The 23035-nt window shown below is 40.1% G+C and overlaps 1 protein-coding gene across 6 annotated transcripts in view; it reads right to left on the minus strand.

Moving 5' to 3' along the window:
* RALGAPB (Ral GTPase activating protein non-catalytic subunit beta) overlaps positions 1-23035 on the minus strand; it is an 80688-nt gene that overhangs the window by 17352 nt on the left and 40301 nt on the right. For 2 of the 6 annotated variants that reach the window (XM_083147655.1, XM_083147657.1), the window contains 10 exons: positions 17723-17924; positions 16902-17069; positions 15302-15416; positions 15053-15197; positions 14282-14346; positions 6923-7049; positions 6001-6036; positions 4045-4166; positions 3658-3840; positions 3272-3426 (listed from right to left, as the gene is read on the minus strand). In XM_083147655.1, the coding sequence (XP_083003781.1) occupies positions 3272-3426; positions 3658-3840; positions 4045-4166; positions 6001-6036; positions 6923-7049; positions 14282-14346; positions 15053-15197; positions 15302-15416; positions 16902-17069; positions 17723-17924 (1318 nt within the window). Of the gene's footprint in view, positions 1-3271; positions 3427-3657; positions 3841-4044; positions 4179-6000; positions 6037-6922; positions 7050-14281; positions 14347-15052; positions 15198-15301; positions 15417-16901; positions 17070-17722; positions 17925-23035 lie in introns of all 6 variants that reach the window. The other 4 variants (XM_083147658.1, XM_083147659.1, XM_083147656.1 and 1 more) reach the window with 2 other exon arrangements.

Here is a 23035-nt window from a genome sequence, read left to right on the forward strand (position 1 = left end):
TAATAATGGTGAAAATGGGCAGCCCGGTCTAGTGCCCCTAGCTAATATTATTGAAGGTGACATACTGTAACCATTACAGATTAACCTAGAAGTTGATTGTGAATATAACATTCTAATCAAGGAGATAAGTTGTGCAGGAAAGCCAAACCTAGAAAGCTTCTGAAATAAGTGTTCCCAAGCCACCACATCAAACGCCTTTTCGGCGTCTAGTGAGAGAAGGAAAGGGAGCGTCTCAGAAGGGGCAGATTGGAACCAATGAGAGGCAGAAATTACTTTGCGTATATTAGCCAAGGAATGCCTGCCTGTCATGAAACCCGTTTGGTCACAATGTACCACCTTAGGAACAAGGAATCTAAGTTGGTCTGCAATCAGTTTAGAGAAAAGTTTATAATCCACATTTAAAAGGGATATCGGTCGATAAGAACCAGGGAGGTGGGGGTCCCTGCCGGGCTTTGGGATTAGTCTAATAATGGCATCAGTAAAGTATTGAGGGGTTTTACATTGTGAAAGTATAGTATTGAAAACCTGGACTAAAGGGTCTAATATACGGGGTAGTAACATTTTATAAAATTCTGCAGAGTACCCATCGGGGCCTGGAGATTTGAATGTTTTTAAGTGTTTAATTGCTGCTTCTACCTCCTGAGATGAGAAAGGGGTCATCAATTGTGTCTTCAATTCTGCAGATAGGGAAGGGCATGTTATAGAATCCCAAAAGATTGATTCTCCAGTCACATCTCTAGTGGGCTGAGAATATATATTTGTGTAATATTCATGAAACATCGAGGCTATGTCCTTTCCACTAGATACAAAATAGCCATTTGGACATTCAATAGATTCTATGAGAGTACATGAGGAGGAGGAGGACTTCAATAGACTGGACAACAGTCTGCCTGTTTTGTTCCCAAATCTATAAAATCTGTGATCTCTATGAAAAGTATGGCGATCTCCCATGGAGGCCAAGACACCATCAAATGATTGTTCGGCTAGGTTAAATTCAATTTTATTGTGCGGAGTGGGGGTTAGCTTATACCTCTGGTAGGTATCAGTCAAATGTTGTTGTGATGCTTTATATATGGAAGTGGATTCTCTCTTCTTTTGGGCTATACATTGGATAATCTGTCCTCTAAGAACTGCCTTAGCCAGTCAAAATAGGATTGGGTCTTCCCTCAATGCCTCCTCATTATTAAGTCTATATTCTTCCCAGAAAGTTTCCAATTTGTTACGAAAGCCTAAGGAGGAAACAAAATGATCAGGGAAGCGCCAGAGCCTATATGCGCCTACATCGAGCGTGATAATAAATGAAATCCATATAAGTGAGTGGTCTGATATAAACATGGGTTCAATACAAGCCTCTATTACAGTATGTTCATAAAAACCATGGCAGATAGCTATCCAATATTTTTATGGCTTATTTATCATGATACTTCCAATTTTTTTTCCCAAAAGAATGTGCAACACTATATATGGTTTTCAAATTAAATGTATTGCCAAATTAGGTGCAATGAGTCAAGACCATTTTGAGTGAGATCAAGTTAGTACAGGTTTTTACTTTACTCCAATATCACATCACCAAATTACAGAACCGACAAGTAACAAAATCATGGTGACTAACAAGCAAAAAACAGTACACCAGAAAAACCATTAAGTTTGATAAACTGTTATTAGGAGTGCAATTAATCTGAATCCCCAGTGGTTTTAGATCAAAGGACTTAACGCAAGTTTAAACCATAGCAAGTTCGTGTACTACAGAGCAATTGCAGCAATTTAGGAAGAGACGTCAACAAAATCCAAGTATGAGCGTAAGGAAGGGAATGCAGTGTCCTCCAGATGGATTAAGACAAAGGATTAAATGGTAGTTACACAAAGATGCCCCTTTCTCACTCATCCACTCTGAGGGACACTACTACCATGGAAAAAGCAAAAAGCAGCCTCTAGGGAAGGGAATACTCGGTACTAGTTTCCTAGCACGGCGCCTGCAATTTTGATTGTATCCATCAGGTCCTAAAAAATCACGTCGATCGCATCGCATGCAACCAAATCGCATGCGATGGACGCGAATTTTACATAAGGTTTATTGGTCTGTAGTTACTTGCTTCCACTTTTGTACAGTGCAACTACAGGTACTTTTTTCCAGTCCTCCAGAATTGCACCTGTATCTAGTGTATATACTTTACATAGAAACATAGAATTTGACGGCAGATAAGAACCACTTGGCCCATTTAGTCTGCCCCTTTTTTAAACACGTTACCTCAAACCATATTTGATCCTTATTTTTTTTGTAAGGCTATCAATATGCCTATCCCAAGCATGTTCAAATTGTATTACTGTATTTGCCTCTACCACCTCTGATGGTAGGCTATTCCACTTATCTACTACTCTTTCTGTATAGTAATTCTTCCTCAAATTTCCCCTGAATCTACCTCCCTCTAGTTTCAGTACATGTGCTCGTGTTCTGTTGCTCCTCTTCCTGTGAAGAATGTCTCCCACCTGTACCTTGTTAAAACCCTTGATATATTTGAACATTTCTATCATGTCCCCCCTTTCCCTTCTCTACTCCAAAGTATACATATTAAGATCTTTTAGTCTTTTCTGGTACGTTTTGTGATGTAGGCCATGCACCATTTTAGTTGCCCTTCTTTGTACAGTCTTTAATGTATTTATATCCTTCTGGAAATATGACCTCCAGAACGGAACACAGTATTCTAGATGAGGTTGTACCAATGACCTATACAGTGGCATTATTACTTCTTTCTTTCTACTGCGGATACCTCTTCCTATGCAACCAAGCATCGGACTTGCATTCTTCATTGCCATTTTACTTGAAAAATTAGAGGATGCAGCATGGTAGCACAGATATACAGATTCAGAGTCACAGTCTCTGTACACCCTAAATGCATTATTGCCAAAAAAACAAACAAACCTGACGTGTTGGATGAGACCCACAGCTCACTCATGCCAGACATCTACAGCTGTGTGGCATGTTGAGGCTACATGTATGAGGTCAGTTAAACATGTTGTAGAAAATAAAGATCATATTAAATGTAATCTTTGTTTAGAGGAAGCCAGGAATTAAAAAAAAAAAAAAAACACACACTTAATGGTTAAAATACACTGCAAAGGATTCTTTATAGAAGAAAATAAATGCCTGTAGAAAGTATTTCAGTCAAAATCTCTCTGACTTTGCATTGTCTGTAGGTGTAATGCGACACACCACGTGACTCCTTATACTACCAGTTCTATGGAATACAGAACTACCGTAGAAGTGCAATACCATGTCAAAGTGGCTTCTGCTGCATCCTTCACTCTCATGGAAGCTGGATTGTGCTCTTTATCGCCTTTGTAGCGCACCTCCTGTTGCTCTGGGTTTTTGGATTTGCTACCAGATATTCCTAGTTCTACAATCTCAAGCACCTCCTTCAGGCAGTCCTATAGAAAGGTAGAGGATGAAAAAGTTTGTTCCACAGTACTTATATGAGATCTCTGCACTCGTATCTATGTAAAGATATAGTGGATTCAGCTGTGTACTCTTAATAATAGTACATGTGAATGGAACTACATGAAGGTAATCAAAGTCACACAAGTTAAAAAAGATTTCATAACTGAAATCTACTCAATGCTTCACATAAGTCCACAAGCATAACAAAAACACTGAGTTACCTTTTCATTTAACATGTCTGGATGCTCAGTGAGCCAGACACACAGGCACTGAAATGCAGCTACAATCATGGAGTGCAGGTCCCTGGAATGGTGTGGAGCTGGCCGGGAGCACTGGTACACAATGTATGTGCAAACAGAGATCACAGCTCTTTTCCTGTCTGAGGAGTCAATGCTGACCTTCACCTGGCAGAGGGGGCAGGAAGAAACACCTTAGTGCATTTATACCTACATTACCTACTTACAAAAGATAATACTTCACTGAAAGCCTGCAGTGGCATAAACTAATAAAGAGGTCAGAGGGCCTCCTAGGACTACAGTTGTACATGTAAGCTATCCTGGAAATAACTATAGCAGTGCACTAATCTTGGATTCAATTTAACAACTGACCTTTGCCAGTCCAGATAGTAGCTCCAGGGCAGCCAATGAGATGCTCATGTCTGGCCTCCACTGCGAGTTCAGTCTCTGGGTGACCAAGTGGATGCTGCGCATGAGCAGACCGGCAGCTGTATCTGTATGAAGAGCTAGGATGTAACCGCAGAACCAGTGCAAAAGCAGGGAAGGGAAAACAACCGCTCGTTAGTAACAGGAAGCGGACAGCCCAGTAGCAGGGCGCAGCCACAGAGCAGACACATACAAACCAGACACAATTAACAACTCCACTCCCCTGCAGGACTAGTGGATGACACGTTGATGTTCAGTAAATCAACATAAAAAAAAATCACATAATGGAGCATGATAATTTACAGCAGACTCACAAGGAATAAACTAAAATATTTTTTCTCAACGCAACTTTTGTTAATTTGCAACTAATTTGATGTTTGTACACTTATAGTTTTTAAATCGTAGATAAACAGAAAAACATCCCAATTTTAAAAGTAGTGTAATACATTGCTTACAACTGTTATGTAGTGCAACTAGTCCTTGGTTGTACAATGTTGCAATATAAAAAAAAAATTGTGATCTTTAAGACAATTATCAGCCATAATGGTCTAAAGTTGGCCATACACTTGTGCGACTTCTTCCCGTGGAAAAGTCGCACCTGATCCCCCCTTGAGCTGCATGGGATGGATCGCGCATGCGATATATTGTATCTTCTGAGGAAATACAGAGAAACGCATCAGAACACTAGGACAAAACTGGGTAATCGTTATTCTACATTTACCATCAACGGGACTGCACCCTCCCTCCCGAAGAAAAGACTACTTGCAGTTTGAGCTTGTAACTCGCATCTGTATCCCTAATCTGGTATCATTGGTAAGAACACCAGTGCGACTTGTGAGCTCCTGTCCTTCCATTGTTACATGCTTTCAAAAGGAAGGTCCAGGTGTCTCCCGACTATCGATTAGCTAGCAGCGGACGCCAACTGGATAATTGCTGCAGCTTCAAAAGAAGTGCTTCAGTTACATCATCTTAAAAGCCAGTTTCTTACCCAAAAGTGCATATCTTGGGAGTGTGACTTGTGCCTTATACAAAAAGTATCTTCATTAATTAAGGGAAGGTCGGGCATAGCGCATACGTCCAATTACCACTCCAACTAGAGACTAACTATATATTGGAAGCAATATCCAAGGAGTATATATTTCTCCAATCATCAATTAAGAAATAGAGATTGCAATTACTACATATAACGTTGTATCGTGTGTGTGTGTTTATAACCTTAGGTGATATATTGTTATTTAACTTGTGAATATTAAAATCGGTTATATTTTACCCAATTCAGTTATTATTGCTGAATGCTGTTTATTGTATTTCAATAACCCCAGCTGCCCAATTAGTCTGTGGTTAATTACCACGGATAATTGATTTCAGTCCTCAATAGCTGGGGAGTTATAATTAAAAGGGGCACTATAACTTATTAAAGAAGGTGGTAGTATACAGTAGCTACTAGCTCACAAGCCCTGAATGTAAATCCAAAGAGGAGGGGATAATGGACAAAAAGATGAGAAAAAAAAACCTAACGCCAACAGATGGTGTATTCTTGTGATTGACACTGCCCTTTTCATGCCATTTTAATTTAGAAGACCATTTTTTTGCCAGTTCTGCATAACATTAGATAGTAGTCCTCTTCCTTTGTGTTTAGTACTAGTATTGTAACCCATATAGAATATCAATAAAAATAATATTAATAAAATTAAATACAAAGTCTTTGGATCTGCTGTTAATTAACATGTGCCTTTTCAAACAACCCTACATTATGGAAACCCATGCAACATACAGTCTTATAACATACAGAAGTAATGGATTACACAGTAATAAAATAAGTGCCTAGCCATTGTTAGTAGTTAATTGATATCTGAGAGTTACTGAGTAGTTTTTGTGTAATGAGAGAATTAAATGAATTACAATAATGATAGCTTGCTGGATTGGTACCTGGATATCCTATGGGACAAAAAACAACATGAAAAGACAACCATGGGTACCCTACATTTGTACAGAGAACATTTAGATGGGTTGAACTAACAACTAATTCATACAGGACAGAACAAATAACCCCTTCAGTATTTACTATGTGATATTATTATGCTGTAATAATAATAGTAAGTAATTACTATTAAACATAAAGCTTTGTGAATGGTTACAATATATAAAAATATTTAAAAAGTATATATTTATTATATTAACTATATTTATTAGAATATAAAAATATCTTCACAAAACAGATCAAACAACACCCACAAATTGCTTATGACAAAACATACATGCCTTGTTATTGTCAAAAAAGATGCACAGTACCATGCAAAATACAGCAAGTCTAATCAGCAGCTTCAAAGCAGAAATATGCATAGCACAAATACGCACTGAGTTGCTGGGATCCATTTCTATGAAGTGGGGAATAGATTTGTATATGTGGCAGGAGAACAACAAACCTACACAGTTACTATGATTTGCTGTCATTTATTTATTTTTTAAAATCAACAAAGACGCAGTTGTAATAACAAGTGTAGTCTTTCTTCCATGAGGAAGTTCAAATGGCAAAACCCATTCTCTTAGACCTTAGTGTAAGACTGCTGCCCACTACTATCCTATCACAAGTGTCCACGGAAGTCACTGACCACATTTTTTCCCACTCTGACCTGAAAAGTCAAGATGTCAACTTTATAGTAATAACATGCAACAGTTGATCATAACTGAATGTGGGTGGCTGCTGTGCTGTTCACTCCACTATTGTTTAGTTTCATCTGATTTAAAATGTAATTTGTGCTATTTTGGATTTCTTCTTGATAATGGGTGTATCTAGTGCCTGGGACAATGGAATCAGCCTTACCGTAGTCCCGCAGCAGTGCTTGAGCCGGCCTTTCACTGTCTGGTGTGGTGGGTTCGTTACTACCTCCACTGGCTGTGCTTATGCTGCTGTTTGTCCGGCTATGACTTTTCATTTGATTATTTTCGATCTAAAAACCAAAACAAACAAAGGTTACACATGTACAGCACTTGCCATCGACAGTTGTGAATCACAAAAAGACATTGGTTGACACATTCTTTGCACTTTAGTACAATTGTTGCACCTCGTTTCAATATGTTGCAGTTTAGTTTGTTGCACCTTATTTGATTGTAAACCATCCTGATTGGTACCATCCTGATATCTCCATAACTGTTGAAAACTCAACAATCTACCCTACACCACAAACTCGTTCCCTAAGAGTCACCCTCGAACTGTCCTTTGTCTCCAAATCATGTTACATGCATCTAAAGAAACATATCCAAAATATGACCCTTTGCTGCACAAAACACTACTAAGGGCCAGATGTATCAAGCTGCAAAAGTGATAAAATAGAGAGTGATAAACAGCCAGCCAATCAGCTCCTTTCTGCCATGTCACAGGCTGTGTTTGAAAAATATCAGGTAGGAGCTGATTGGCTGGCTGTTTATCACTCTCCATTTTATCACTTTTGAAGCTTAATACATCTGGCCCTAAATGTCTTATCCATGCACTCATTATATCCCGCATTGATTATTGCAATAGTCTCCTAACTGGTCTTCCCAAGAACAGACTCTCTACTGCAATCCAGTTTAAATGCTGCTGCTAGGCTGATCTTCCTAGCAAGATGCTCATTGTCTACTGATCTGCTCTGCCAGTCCCTCCATTGGTTGCCTGTAGTTTAGCCAATTCAATCTAAAATACTTCTACTCACATATAAAGCTATTAACCATACTACACCAACATATAATCACCTTACTTATCTCAAAATATCTCCCGATCACTCTGCTCTGCACAAGATCCGCGTCTCTCTTCTGGGCGGATTACTAGCTCCCATTCACTATTAGAGGACTTTCATCGGGCTGCTCCCACCCTATGGAATGCCCTTCCATGCACAATACGACTCCTATCCTTCAAGCGTTCCCTGAAAACTCACCTCTTCAGGCAAGTCTATCCTTTTGTCTTCCTCCTTCATGGCAACGCTGTGCGTTCCACCGCCGGTGTGCGTTCCAGCTGGGCAGAAATACCCTATATAACGCGCCTGGCCGGTGAGGGTGATTGTACAATTACAAATCGAATCGCTTCACATGCATCGCATGGCATGCATCACATGCCACTATATTGCATGCGATGCACTACGATGGAAATCGGGGGTGTGCAATGATGGAACAGCATGCAAATCGGCCGGAAAAAGTGAAAAATTGGTCGAAAATCGGCCGCAAAATCGCGCCGTGATAATACACAAGTACCAGAGATCCTAACTAAGGAGTGGGCCAATACAGATATTATTTAAAAGGGTTGAACGCATGTACCCCATGAAGACGTGGAATTCCTGAAGTGGTGCAATATCCCCAAAATTGATGCGGCAGTCTCGGAAGTCACCACTAGGACGACTATTCCATTAGAGGACGGCGCGTCGCTTAAAGAAGCGATGGACAAAAGGATGGAGAAGGCATTAAAAGGATTGCAGATATACAGCTCTTTATCAATGAAATCATGTTTAGCCATAGCTTCCTCGGCCAGGGCACTTAGAATTTGGTCCACCTCATTGCAGGATGACTTGCAAGTCATCTTACAAGAGAGCAGATCAACAAAAGCCTGGCGCAAGTACAGCTGGCAGTAGATTATATCTGTGAGGCATCGCTAGACGTGCTGGATTATTCAGCTAAGTCTTTGACTGCAGGAGTGGTAGCAAGGAGAGCCCTGTGGCTTAAGTCCTGGGCAGCGGACTACCACTCTAAAAACAAACTTGCTACTCTCCCGTTTGAAGGGGAAGTCCTTTTCGGGAGGAAGTTGGATCAGATGATACAAAGGATGTCTGCGGGCAAGTCTGTGAGGTTGCCACAAGACAAGAGAGGAAGATAGTCAAATTATTTCGCCAGGCAAAGTTTTAGACAAGCTAGATCATATAGGCCGGGTAGGCCGTTTTGGGACAGGTATGCGTCTGGGACCTCCAGAGCATTTTTTCGACAATCAATTAAAAGAGGCACTCAGAAGCAGTGACAAGCCATATCCCGTGGAAAAGGTCCCGGTGGCTGGAAGATTGCTCAAAGTTGGAAGCAGATTGTCCAGGACAGTTGGGTGTTGGAGGTGGTCTCCACGGGATATCTGTCAGAATTCCTTTCAAAACCCAGACAGGAAAGATTTTTAATTTCAAAGCTCCCCAGCACAGGGGTGGAGAGGGAAGCTCTAAAGTCAAGCATAAAAGACCTAGTAGATTCAGGAGCAGTCTAAGTGGTCCCAGAAGCAAAGAGAGGTCTAGGCTTCTACTCGCGTCTGTCATAAGAAAAAGTTCTGGCTGAAAAAAAACAACTACCTTATTTCAATAGATCTCAGAGACGCTTATTTCCATGTCCCTATTGGCGCGCAAGACAGAAAATATCTAAGATTCTGCGTGGGAAGAAGCCATTTTCAGTTTACCTGCCTTCCATTTGGCCTCACATCCTCACCACGGGTGTTTACAAAAGTCCTGGTGGTTCTCATCGAATGCCTCAGGAAGAAGAAAATTGCGGTGTGGGACTATCTGGATGATTTACTAATCTCCGCTCGGTCGGAGAACGAAACAGTCTTAGCCTCAGAAACCATTATTCAATTTCTTCAAGATCACAGCTGGTTATAGTCAATTGGGAGAAAAGCCATCTGTTCCCACTCAAACAATCCAATTCCTAGGTATAGTCATCGATACAGTAAAATTCAAAGTCTCACTGACCATACAGAAGTGAGAGAAAATTCAAGAACTAGTTCACATCCTACAAGAAGATGGGAAGGTGCCACTAAGACTGGCAATGAGTCTATTGGGAATGATGGCATCTACGGTGGATGTAGTCCCTTGGGCCATATGGCATATGAGGACATTGCAGTGGTACCTCCTCCGGTATACCAAGAGTCTAGTGCCGTTAGACCATTGGATCAGACTGCCACAGCCTGTAAGGAGGTCCTTGCAATGGTGGTGAAGCGTTCGCCTGGCGTCAGGAAGCCCTTGTCAAGTCCGCAGTACATGGTATTAACGACGGACGCAAGTGCCACAGGTTGGGGGGCGCATTGTTTGGACAAGACCAGCCAGGGTTTTTTGTCTCCTCAGGAATCTGAACTGTCCTCAAAATCGGAAAGAGCCAAGAGCGGTTCGTATGGCGATAGAAGTGTCTTCAGTACAGATGTTGTAGGGTCTCACCTTTGAGTATTCTCAGACAATGCGACCACAGTCTCTTATATCAACAGACAAGGAGGGTCAAGAAGCTGTCTGCTGTTGGAAGAAATCCGGGCCATAATGTGTTGGGCTGAGAAGCATCTATTATCAGTCTCAGCGCTCCACGTACCAGGAGAGGATGATCAATTTGCAGACTTCCTGAGCCGAAATTGCGTCCTACCCAGGGAGTGGGAACTAGAGGACTTGGTCTTCCAGCAGATAGTGCGCCAATTTGGTCAACCACAGATAGACCTAATGGCGACAGGGAGCAATATAAAGATGCCTCGGTTCTTCTCCAGGATTCCAGCCCACAGGTCTTGCTTAGTCTCAAGAGTGGAAGTTTTCTCCGGTTTACATTTTTCCACCATTTCCACTCATTCACAAGGTTCTGTGGAAGATTAGGTCAGAACAGGTGCAGGCAATAGTCATCCTGGTGTATTGGCCCAGGAGGGCTTGGTTTTCTATGATGGAAAGCATGGCAGTGGCAGAACCATGGTTTCTCCCAGTGTCTCCCAACCTCTTGAGGCAAAGTCCAGGTTGGTGTCAAGATCCGCAGAAGCTACGTTTAGCGGCCTGGAGATTGAGAGGCAGCAGCTAAAGAATAAGGGTCTGTCTCCGGTAGTGGTCAACATCCTTCTACAGGCATGGAAGGTGGTCTCTTCAGACGTTTATCGTAGAGTTTGGAAGATCTGCGCTGAGTGATCAAAAGACAAATTCGACTTTCCTAATGCAAGTATCACACATATTCTACAGTTCCTTTGTGAAGGATTCGACAAGGGTCTGGCAGTAGCAACGTTGAAGGTACACATTTCGGCATTGAGTGCGTTATTGGATAAGAGACTGGAAGAACACAGTTTAATAAAGAGGTTCTGTTAGGCAATATAAATGATCCGGCCAAGGGTTAGGTCGTGATCCCTCAATGGGATCTCAATTTAGTTCTGAATGGTCATTGGATAGGACCAAGTTAAAATTCCTGACATGGAAAATTATTTTTCTGGTGGCCATCACTTCGGCCAGACAAGTGGGCGAGCTACAGGCATTATTGTTTCAGTAACCTTACTTTAAGTTATTTCCGGACAAAGTAGTCCTTAGAACCAAACATTAATTTTTACCTAAGGTGGTTTCTTCATTCCACATTAATCAAGAGATCGTTTTACCATGTTTTTTTCCTAATCTGGCAAATGCGAGAGAAGAGAATCTCCATACCTTGGATGTGGTTAGGGCAATTAAGATTTATTTATTTAGTTTCAGGAAAACTAAGACCTTGTTTGTTATTATGCAAGGGGCAATGAAAAGTCTGTTTGGACGGAGCAAATCCTATCTTGAGATGGCTTAAGGAAGAAATCAGCTTTACGTACAAGAAAGTGGGACTTCAAATTCCGGAGGGAATAAAGGCACACTCGGCTAGAGCGATGGCAGCTTCCTGGGCAAGAGAGGCTAATGTTTCAATTAAAGACATATACCAAGCAGCAACATGGTCATCAGTACACACTTTCGCTAAGTATTATGCTTTAGATGTGTCGGAAGAACAATTTGGAAGTACAGTCCTGTGGCAGGCCTTATAGGTATTGTAAGCCCTCCCTTCTGCTTTGGTATATCCCATTGTGGGCTGCCATGAAGTAGGAAGAAGAAAGCAATGGATTATACTTATAATAACTTTTCTTCGGAATACTTCATGGCAGCCTATATTTTGTTAACCACCCGTTTGTGTTTTTCCCTAGGATTGGCGGTGGAGACATTCAAAGACTAAAGACAAGGGGGAGGAGCTGGCTCATTCAGAGGAGGAAGAAGAGGGGCGTGTCCTAGGGAAAAACTACCTGTCTAATAGATGAGGGAGAAAGGGATGAACCCATTGTGGGCTGCCATGAGGTATTCCGAAGAAAAGGAACTATTGTAAGTATAACCCATTGCTTTTTATGTTCCACAGGCAAAACCCTCTGAGGCACTTTTATTATACAGGTTGAGTATCCCGTATCCAAAATGCTCGGGACCAGGAGAATTTTGGATAACGGATTATTCCGTATTTCGGAATATTTTAATATTTCAATTATGTATTTTGAAGTATCTTGCATGTATGCTGTATAAACACATAAAATACACACAAATATATTTTATTACCACTTAAAATACACACAAATATATTTTATTTGTTCAAAAAACAAGGTTTCAAAACATGAAACAAAATTTGTGTACTATCTCAGATATTGAATTTGAATGCCAAGCAATCATTTTCTTGCACATATATAGTGCCAGTTACATATCATGTCACCAGTAGTGCTGTTACAAATGTCCCCAGTGAGTTTTTAGCAAAAAAATTTTTTTTTGTTCACTTTCTGGAATGTATGGTTTTCGGAATAATTCGGATAACGGATACTCGGATACGGGATACTCAACCTGTATAGCTTTTCTTCTGGACTTGCAACCTTGTGGGACTGCTATGCTATTACTGGTGCCTGTCCTTGTGTTTCCCTCCTATATCCCTATAGATTGTAAGCTTGCAACAGGGCCCTCTTACCTCAGACCTGGGTCTGTTGTTACCCAGTTTGTTCTATCACTGTCTACAATTGCAAAGCGCAATGGAATCTGCTGTGCTATATAAGAAACTAAATAAACAATTATGGTGTAGGTTTAGATAGACTGTGTGGGATTGCCCAATCCCAATTCCCTAATTTTTGCTGAGCTGATCTTTTGTCTTATGTATTACCGTTAATTTCTTGTACCACTCCCAGGAGGAGACCTTTTAAAGTTTATCAATAAATATGTAATATTTTGTAATCAATAAAAACCGAAAGTGTGCTCCAACAAAATAGTATTTTTTATTGTTGTATTGTCTGGATATCTCCATTACCAGATTTTGTGGCCCAGGATGGACTCTTGTGCGATGTAGGAGTTTCAGGAAACATTTTTCACAAACTCCCTTCTAAATTAAGTGGCCCCAAATGGTCTTCTAAAGGTGACTAATTTACTGATTTTTTTTAAATGTGAGGTTTAACACTAGTAGCAAAACATACTATGCAAACCAAAGGAAAAATATGAAGTTGTTAAAATATTAAAATTATTTAAAATTATTACATTAATCAGCAGCACTTGGTGTACAATTGCAGGTAACTTGTAGTAATAAAGGTAACAAAAAAACAGGAAGAATTACAAATTACTGACTTATCTACACTCAAACCACCAATGTTGTTAATAATAAATAAATCAAGATGTAAAAGATCTTCAAGGGGGTCACACACCGGGTGATTGTTCCATATTTTCTAAGAAATCTGCCTAGATTGCTTAGAAATTAAGCACACATCACCCCATGTGTATGCCCCATAGCGATGGCGATGCTCGTTGCCATAACCCATTCACATCTTTAGCACATGCAGTCAAGATCTAGTCAGAGCACCTGCATGTGCATAAAAGAACACTGGTTAGCAAACATCGCTCAGCACACATTGCAATGTGTGTATAGGGTAATGTATGCTAACTAGATAGCTCGGCACAAAAGTTAAACACATCACCTAGTGTGTACAGGGCTTTAAAGATTTTAAGTTTGTGTCATGTTAATCAGTTGTTACATTACAGTTGGTTTGACCAGTGGCAGTTTTTACCTAAGGACTGCAAGACCCCCCCCCCCCCCCGGTAAAAACCGCCACTTCTAAATAAATGAAGCCAGATGCAGTCTTTGAAGAAGTTTGACCTTTCGTCCTATTGGAAGTCTGACCTGCCAGTCACCCAAGGCAGTCCCCATTGGGAGGTGCAGCAGAAGCAGCCCATAGGAATCTGGGATATGTGCATGAACAGTACCGTGGACGATACTGTGCATGAGCCGGTCCTGCAATGGGGACCAGCAGAGGTGAGGCATCGCAGCGAGCTACCCTCCTACATGGAGGTACAGTAGGAGCCGCCTCTGGGTTTGACACTCACTGATGATAAATTAGTCTAACAGCAGGATATTTTAAAGTTTTAGAAACTCAAAAAACCCCAAACTCATGTCTGCAAAATAACTTTCAGAACTCTAGAAAAGTGCTTACCGTTTCTACCTGATTTCCTGTTGCCTCTAAGAATGCAGAGTCTTGAACAATGTTCAGCATTGCACCTGGAATACCATTCAATACAAAGAAGAAACTGAATCGTGCATATTTTTGTAAAATGAAATTGCCAACAAAAGCTGCATATTCTAAAGGCTATACACTAGGCAATTTACATGCAATTTGGGCTCTATTCCTGCAATTGTGGTGATCATTTGCAGGAAAAGAGCAAGAATCGCATGTGAATTATAGCAGGTCCGATGCAATCATTTGCATGCAATATTCCTGTGGGTTGGGGGAGAATAGTTGCCGTAGTGTATGGCCAGCTTCAAACCAACACAATCCAGCTTAATTGGAATATCTGTTACATAAAGTTAAAACTTGACATTTCAATAGAAAACATAAAGATGAAGAAAATCCTCTCACAACTTAGATTAGCTACAGAACAAAATTATGTTGCTGTCTCTAATAAATGTCCCAATAAAGTTGTATCTGCACAAAAAACAACCCCCCCCCAAATAAAAACACATTAAAACTATATAACTATGAGCAATATTACAAATAATTGTGGCAGAAAAGTCAATTTTATGGTCGACGGTTACAAAAGGTCGACATGTGAAATCGATTTGTAATGTAAAGTGTGCAAAGAAAAATGCAGAAGCACCACACAAGCTCTGGCTTTGTTATAAATTCTCCAGGACAAAAGTCCATGATTTCATTTAATAGGAATTGAATTTTGGAACATAAACCATACACTTGTGATGCAATTCCCACCTAAGATCATTTGCGTGTTATTGGGATCAGTCTCAGTCTGTAATGCTCCTATAAGGACATTTACAAGCCTTAGCTTCAGTGATAGAAAGGTAACCAGTTTATCACTACTGGATTCATCATTGCTAAATTTTCCTTCCAGCAATACCTGTAAATAAATAGAAGATTAAAGGATTACATTTTCTTGCCACTTAAAAGGAAGATCAGACACTAGAAAGTAGCATAAAAGCAGGGATGAATAAAGTAAATTACCTCTGATTTCACAGTTCCAAAATGGTGAGGCAAAGGCAACAGTGAAAGTAGGATGTTGATGCTGGATCTCCTAAGTTCTGTGGGGTTTACATAACTTTTAAACTTTGACAGCTCCCTAGAAAACATAGACAATATATCCATTATATATTGAAGTGTACGGTAAACGAAAACTAAAGAACCGAAGAACAAAATACTGTAGTTGTGCAAATTCACTAGTGTCCGAGCAAAAATGTTTTGAAAAGAAAATAGTATCCTCATAACTTTGAAGTAAATGTTAAACCTTGAGCCGGCAACAATACACAGTAGATTGAAGAAAAAAAGTGAAAAAACAAACAAAAAAACCCCGTCAAAACCCCTATATACTGTAGAAGTTGTGGGCTTCAAATAGTGTTATTACACTCGCACGTAATGTGTAATGGCATTTATATACCCTGCCCTCTGATTCAAGAGAAGCAACTGGAAAGTGGTGGATAGCTGGAAGATACATTTGTTGTATTATACAACTAAGAACTTTGTAATTATTTATCTGGTCTGCCTCTTTACTGCGAACACTCCTCTCTCTCTAGTCAGGATATGTATATGCCATATTCCTGGCTATAGGACTGCAGCGAGGTTGCTGTTGACAACTACATACAAGTGCACATAAAATGCAAAGCGGAATACATTACATAAGGATGAATAACGATGAAAGCATCCTGATGGATGGAATCCCAACAGGGTTCAGGTAAGTATACATACTCTACCCCTGCCTTCCTAACCCCTGTAATCCACTATTTAAACTTACCCACCTTCTGAATGCCTAACCTTAACATCCCCGCACCCTAATCCTAGCCCCCCTTCTAAATGCCCAACCCTCTAACCCCCCCTCCCGTAGCCGAATCCTAAGAATTGTAAGTTCTTCCCTCAGTGCATAAACCCAACACGCCTGCATACTTGCATTCAGCATCCCAGCAGTCAGGATTCCGGTGCCAGCATCCTCATTCATGTAAGGATTGTGCACCGGTCTCCTGGCGACAGTCTGGATGCTGAATACATCCCTGTGTAGCAACAGCCTGCATTTGAAGGAGTGTAGCAACACAGTGTTTATGAACACCACATTCCAATCACAGAAAAAATGTCCTACTTTACCTTCAAAACATACTTCAATATGAATATCTTAGTGTGATACGTAAGAGACCGCATGGCACTGCAGTAAGCAGTCCCAACAAGTTGCCCTTTATGCTGTGCATATATTTGCTGATTTCCCCTTAGTGGTTTCTCTCATCTGTACAGGAGGAAGTCTCAGGGTAGGGGGAACACAGTTTCCTTTTTAAATTGTAATTGCATTATTGAAAGTACATGGCCTTTAAATTGTACTTAGTCAACTGAGTGGATACCCATTGATGTTCTTAACATGCCTTACAAAAAGACAGCCAAGTAGGCATGCAATTAAATTCTGTAATTGCAAATTAAGCACATTTAACATTTATACTGTAGATGCAAAAGACCAAAGAGAAAGGCCAGGGAACTGCAAGAAATCACAGCATTGTGTTTCAAATACTGAATGGCATCTTTTTTACCTAGAGATCTGAAACACAATTCAATCCATGTGCAAACTTACCTGTCTGGCAATATAATTTCTAGTGCAGAGATAAAATATGGAACCACCACATTGATTCCCTTAAGGTCACAGCAGAAAAGTGGAGGGGAATTCAGGATGATACTGGCAAGAACTGGGTAGCAGATAAAGTCTCCAATTTGTAAACCTTGGACAAGGACCATGTAAAACCTATAGAAAAATGATGATCAAACATTTTGGGAAATTGCGATGCTAGCTTAATGAAATATCATACATGAGTACAGAACACATATATAGATTGTTATAGCATTGGCTATCCCTTGTGGGCTAAACAGAATCAATGGTATCCCCTGTGCCTTAAACCCCCAATGGTGCCTTTTCCTCGCAGCTTTGGTGGCTGCAGACAAAATAAAAAAAGAACAACCCTCAGCGATTACTGTGCGGTGTAATTCCAGCTGAATGGATCACCTGGGTGTAGTAATTAGCCACAGCTAATTGAATTCCTCCCATATGGTTTATACTTGTGCTTGTCTGGTAATGTCCCTTAACCATATAAATGGATATAAAAAAATAAGGTATTAGTGTGCAAGATGGGTGGGGCCTAGGTTACCACATGTGGTGCTAAAAAGGACTGCATAGAGGAGGGGACGTTGGTGTTACCAAGCTCTTGTTTTGCCAGAAGCTGGAAGGATGAGTCTTGTGTCTTATCTTTTTCATTTTACCTTACCTCTTGGCCTTACAATACAATATACATTAGGGAACGATCACAGCTTGTTGACAAAAAAAGAAAAATCGCAAAATACTACCAGAACCATTGATAAGGCACAGTAACAAGACAAAAGTCTACAGAACAACAGTGATACCTGGAGAGGTACGCAGACAGAATCTCCTCCCCGGTCTTCTTGCTGCAGAAAATCCTACACAAGGTGCCGCAAGCCTCGGCCCGTCCAGCCTCGTAATTGTCTGGAAATTCATTGGCATCAAACACTGTGCTTGATCCCATGGTGTCGGTGGACAACTGGGAACCTTTGCGACGCAATTCCACGGTGGCCTGCGTAGCTATTGCTGCAGAGAATGAGGAGAGTGTTTGATTGGATGTTACTACCAGAAATATGCGCTCGGGCTCATGGGAAATAATGGCAGAAAGATTTAACAATATATCAAAGAATAAAGTCTATTGTGGGGACAACATTCCACCACTGTCTTCTTTAGCATATATACACAGTGGCTTTTTGCACATGTGATTCCAGACATCAACGCTAGCGCCTATAATTGAACACATATATATATATATATATATATATATATATATATATATATATATATATATATATATATATATATATATATATATATATATATATATATATATATATATATATATATATATATACACACACACACACACATCTGATTATTTTTGTTTAAACTGAGTATGAGTACAATAGTGGAAACCATGTAATAACTTATAATGTGACAGTCACAAAACAATCTTCACAGATTTCTTGTATTCCATGTTATATTATGAGAACATAATACAATGCAAACCTAGCGTAAACAGGAGCAATGAACAATTTGGCTACACAAATACTGTAAGTGGCAGAATCATATAAAACTTTGTTGTTTTTTTTCAACTGATCAGCAATCTCTTCCAATTCCACTTGTCCTAAGTGAGATAAGATGATCACAGACCAAAACAAGGCAACTTTTGGTCATTTTCCAATTAACCAACCATTTCAGATAATTACATAATCAATATTGGGAGATAGATATTGGAAAGGTCATCTGTAATATATATATATATCAGTAGCTCTTCCTTACATTTCCATTTATGCAAATGGAGTAGTGATATTTTACCTTCCCACCTTTTTTTTCAAAAATAACAATGAACTGATATAATTTTATACATTGTCTACTATAAGCTTTATAAGTTGCGTTTAGAGTTCAATTTATAGACTACAGAGCACTACATATTAGCTATAGCCTCAAACAGGGTTATATGATCTTAAGAATTGGACTGACCATTGCCTACTTTCAAGGCTGCTTTATTTCTCACTGAACAAGCAAGTATTATGGTAAGTATTGTGGTAAGGTTTTCAGTAGCCAAAATAATCTGGATGAGGGGATTGGGTTCACTGAACACCATAAGACCAGCTGAAATTTATTTTATCCTACAGATATTGCTGCACCATCTACAGTCTTATGTGGATGTCTTTGTAGAACATATCCCTAACATGCATTATTCTCTGGAGTTTAATGTAGAGTTGAACCTGGGCCACTTTAGGTAGGGTAAAATACAGAAAAGTTGTGCACGGGATCACAAAAAGTGGAAAGTAGTGGGAATTGATACCTATAAGGCAAAAAGAAGAATAAGGGCTGCGCTTTGCCTATAAGGCAAGATGGGGTAGGCCAAGAACAACAAGGGTAGGTTCAAGTTATTGCTAACAAAAGCAGACCAGCGACCTGTCCAAGCCATTCTATTTACAGTTGGCTGAGGGCAAGTACAAGTACACAATGTAATGAACAGGACATGCGTAAGGGGGGGGGGGGGCTGTAGATGTGGCATATCTAGACTTTAGTAAGGCATTTGACACTGTCCCACATCGCAGGCTGCTAAATAAACTTGAAAGTGTGGTATTGGATTATAAAACAATTAAATGAATCCTTTCCTGCAACCAGGTTCTTAAACAGACAGTTGTAGCAAATGGAGTGCATTCTATGGAGGGACATGTTACCAGTGGAGTACCCCAGGGATCTGTACTTGGACCAGTGCTCTTTAACATATTTGTTAGTGACATTGCAAATGGTATTAAGGGACAGTATGCCTTTTTGCAGATGACACAAAGATATGCAACCGAGTAGACACACCAGGAGGGGTAAATCAAATGACTGATGATCTAAATCAACTTGAAAATTGGTCAAGAGCATCGCAACTACAATTTGATGCTAAAAAATGCACAATTATGCACTTGGGACTCAAAAACCCAAAGGCTCAATATAGTATCAAGGGTACTATAATGGAAACTACTGAGGATGAAAGAGATCTAGGAGTCACTATTTCAAGTGACTTAAAGGCAGGAAAGCAATGTAGCAAAGCAATGAGGAAGGCTAGTCAGATGCTTGGTTGCATAGGGAGAGGAATCAGTAGCAGAAAAAAAGACGTAATAATGCCACTTTATAGGTCATTGGTATGGCCTCATCTGGAATACTGTGTACAGTTCTGGAGACCATATCTTCAGAAGGATATAAATACATTAGAGAGTGTACAAAGAAGGGCAACTAAAATGGTGCATGGCCTACATCACAAAACCTGGAAAGACTAATACGGCCTACACACATGCCGATATTAAGGCATTTTCTAAGCGATTTTGCTTAGTTTGGCAAAGTCGCTTAGCAAATGCCCTCACATCGGTGTATGTGTGGGGGCTATATCGGCAGCAGTGCGCGTCCCCGCGCGTCTTTATCGCTGGCCGAGATTGATGGACAGTGTCCATCAATCTCGGCATCGGCAGGGTTCTCCCACCGGAGAACACTGGCGCGGTCTGCTCGCTTAGCACACAGAGCTGACAGCTCGCTCTGTGTGTGGGCTGTCAGCTCTGTGTGCTATGCGATAGCGGCGCAGCACAGCCCGACCTAGCATAGCTAGGTAGCCCTGCACACATCTCTGTGTGTAGGGCCCATTAGATCTTAACATGTATAGTTTGGAGCAGAGAAGGGAAAAGGGGGACATGATAGAAATCTTCAAATATACCAAGGGTTTTAACATAGTACAGGAGGGAAATTTTCTTCAAAGGAAAAGAAGTGATAGAACACGAGGACATGCACTGAAACTGGAGGGAGGTAGGTTCCGGGGAAATGTTAGAAAGAATTACTTCACAGAAAGGGTAGTGGATAAGTGGAATAGCCTCCCATCAGAGGTGGTAGAGGCTAAGACAGTAGAACTATTTAAACATGCTTGGGATAGGCATATGAATATCCTTACAAAGAAATAAGGATTAAAAAGGGTTGAGTTTACCTGAAGGGTAAAAAAAGGGGCAGACTAGATGGGCCAAATGGTTCTTATCTGCCGTCAAATTCTATGTTTCTGACATCACCTAGAACTATATAACTCCATATCAGCTGAATGAAAATTAATCTCTGAATCTTATAGGTGCTTTCTTGCTCTCTCTGGATTTCTTCTGCACAGCACTATGACTGTTGCACTAGAGAGGAGGTTTTTTTTCTTTTTACATCAAATTCATATTTTGCAAGCAAAACAAGCATGTGTGTAATTGTATACATATAATGTATATGTTTGACTAAAGTAATCTTGCAACATACATGGCCATACCGAAGCTGACCTGCACTAATCTTGCAATGCATAGGTCTCAGCATATGGGCATATGTACACTTAGGACCAGATGCACTAAGTTTCAAAAAGGGATGGACGACCAGTCAATCAGCCCCTAACTGCCAGTGAGCAAAGGGAGACTAAAAAGATACCACTACAAGTCTGTCTTATGATTTTATCTGGCACACAAAAATACGTTAGTAAGCAGCTAAACCTGCACCAATATTTGCAGTCTTTAATGTTTTTGGTTATTCTAAAAATACTTTAAAACTTTAAAGTTTACCTATTGGCCTCATTGCTATGGAGCGACACCCTGATTCGTTTGATAGGAATCTGCTTTTCCCTGCACTAACATTACTAAACTAAATGTTATTTCCTATCAGTTGCAATCATCAACCTTACAAGAGGTAAAACTACCAGAAACCTGCTGGTTTACAAAGTTCCTCTCTCCTCATGGCTGACAACTTTCAGTACCCTCAGATGCTCATATCTTCAAAAGGGTACCATTAATTAAAAGTAAAATCGGTAAAACACATTTAATAAAAGAAGACATTGAGGTAGTCTGTTCGTCACCGTTTTAATAGATCCAATTATGTTCTGCTGCAGTAAACTGGGGCTGCCCTCTGCTGGGTCAAAGCCTTTGGTAGGCAATTCAAGTGCTTCTTTCACAGAGCTAATCTTGCATGTAGGGTGGCCAATACTGGGGTATATTTTGTCAATCCCGGGATTTTGAATTAAAAACTGCTCATTCTACACTTTAGACTCTGCGGGCTACATTACTTTACATTCTAATACTGTGGGAGAGCTGCTCCTAGCCTTGTTAAGGCCATTAATCTTATTTTAGCCCCTGTCAGATATCCGTATATATATCCTTTAGAACTTGGGTGGATGGGAAGGGGAGGGGTAGATTAGATTAGCATTAGTGTAGTTAGTATATTAAAGATGGGTAGTATAGGAGGGGTAGGTTATATTTGTGGCACAATTAGCTAGCATAGAAGCTAAGGGCCACACAATTTTATTTCTCCTATAGGTTAGGGGTAAGTTTCTTTATGGGATCCAAGTACGCCTGAGTTGGGGGTAGGTTGTACAGGGTGGGGGGTATGTGGTAGGTTTGCTTTGAGGGGTTATTTTGAAAGGGGACTCTTAGATAAAGTTAGACATTGATTCCTCAAAACTATTGAAATCTATTCTTGATCTGTTGCAAGCTGTTTTGTATAATTTGATCCAACAACAATCTCCATTTTATATTCTCCTGCATATATATTTTGAATACAAAATATCTGATTAACCAAGACCCTTTGAGTTTCGCAATTTCTTCCTGTATCATAATATATTATATATATGTATCTCACTGTGCCCAAATGGCACCTTCGGGAATTTTGGTTTTTATCTCGTTGACATGGGGATATTCCACAATTCCTGACTATAATCTTTATCTCATGCTTGCAATATGTAGTTAATATGGTGCACTGTAACAGATCACCGATGTAAAGTATGTCTAATGTAGCTTGAGGCTTATGTATGTGCGGAACATCAATAAAAATTATTGAATAAAAATAAATAAAAATAAAGGTTTTTGGGCTAAATCCCACCGATCCGTACTTATGTGCAGTGTGATATGAATGAGGTCACAAGTGTATAAAATAGTTCCTGAAACCCTCTTTGGAGCACCATGGCTGTCAATAATAACCAAGGCTACAATTTTTGCTCTATGCAAAGTGCCAACACCATTTCTGGTCCTGGTTAATAAATAGCAATTCATGGATTAAAAAAACAAACAAAAAAAAGCTACGGGTGCTACTGCTTTTATACATAAATCTATATTGCAAATCAGCCGAATCTACTG

This window comes from Crinia signifera, chromosome 6 (genome assembly GCF_055691185.1).
Source record: "Crinia signifera chromosome 6, ASM5569118v1, whole genome shotgun sequence".
NCBI classification, from domain to species: domain Eukaryota; kingdom Metazoa; phylum Chordata; class Amphibia; order Anura; family Myobatrachidae; genus Crinia; species Crinia signifera.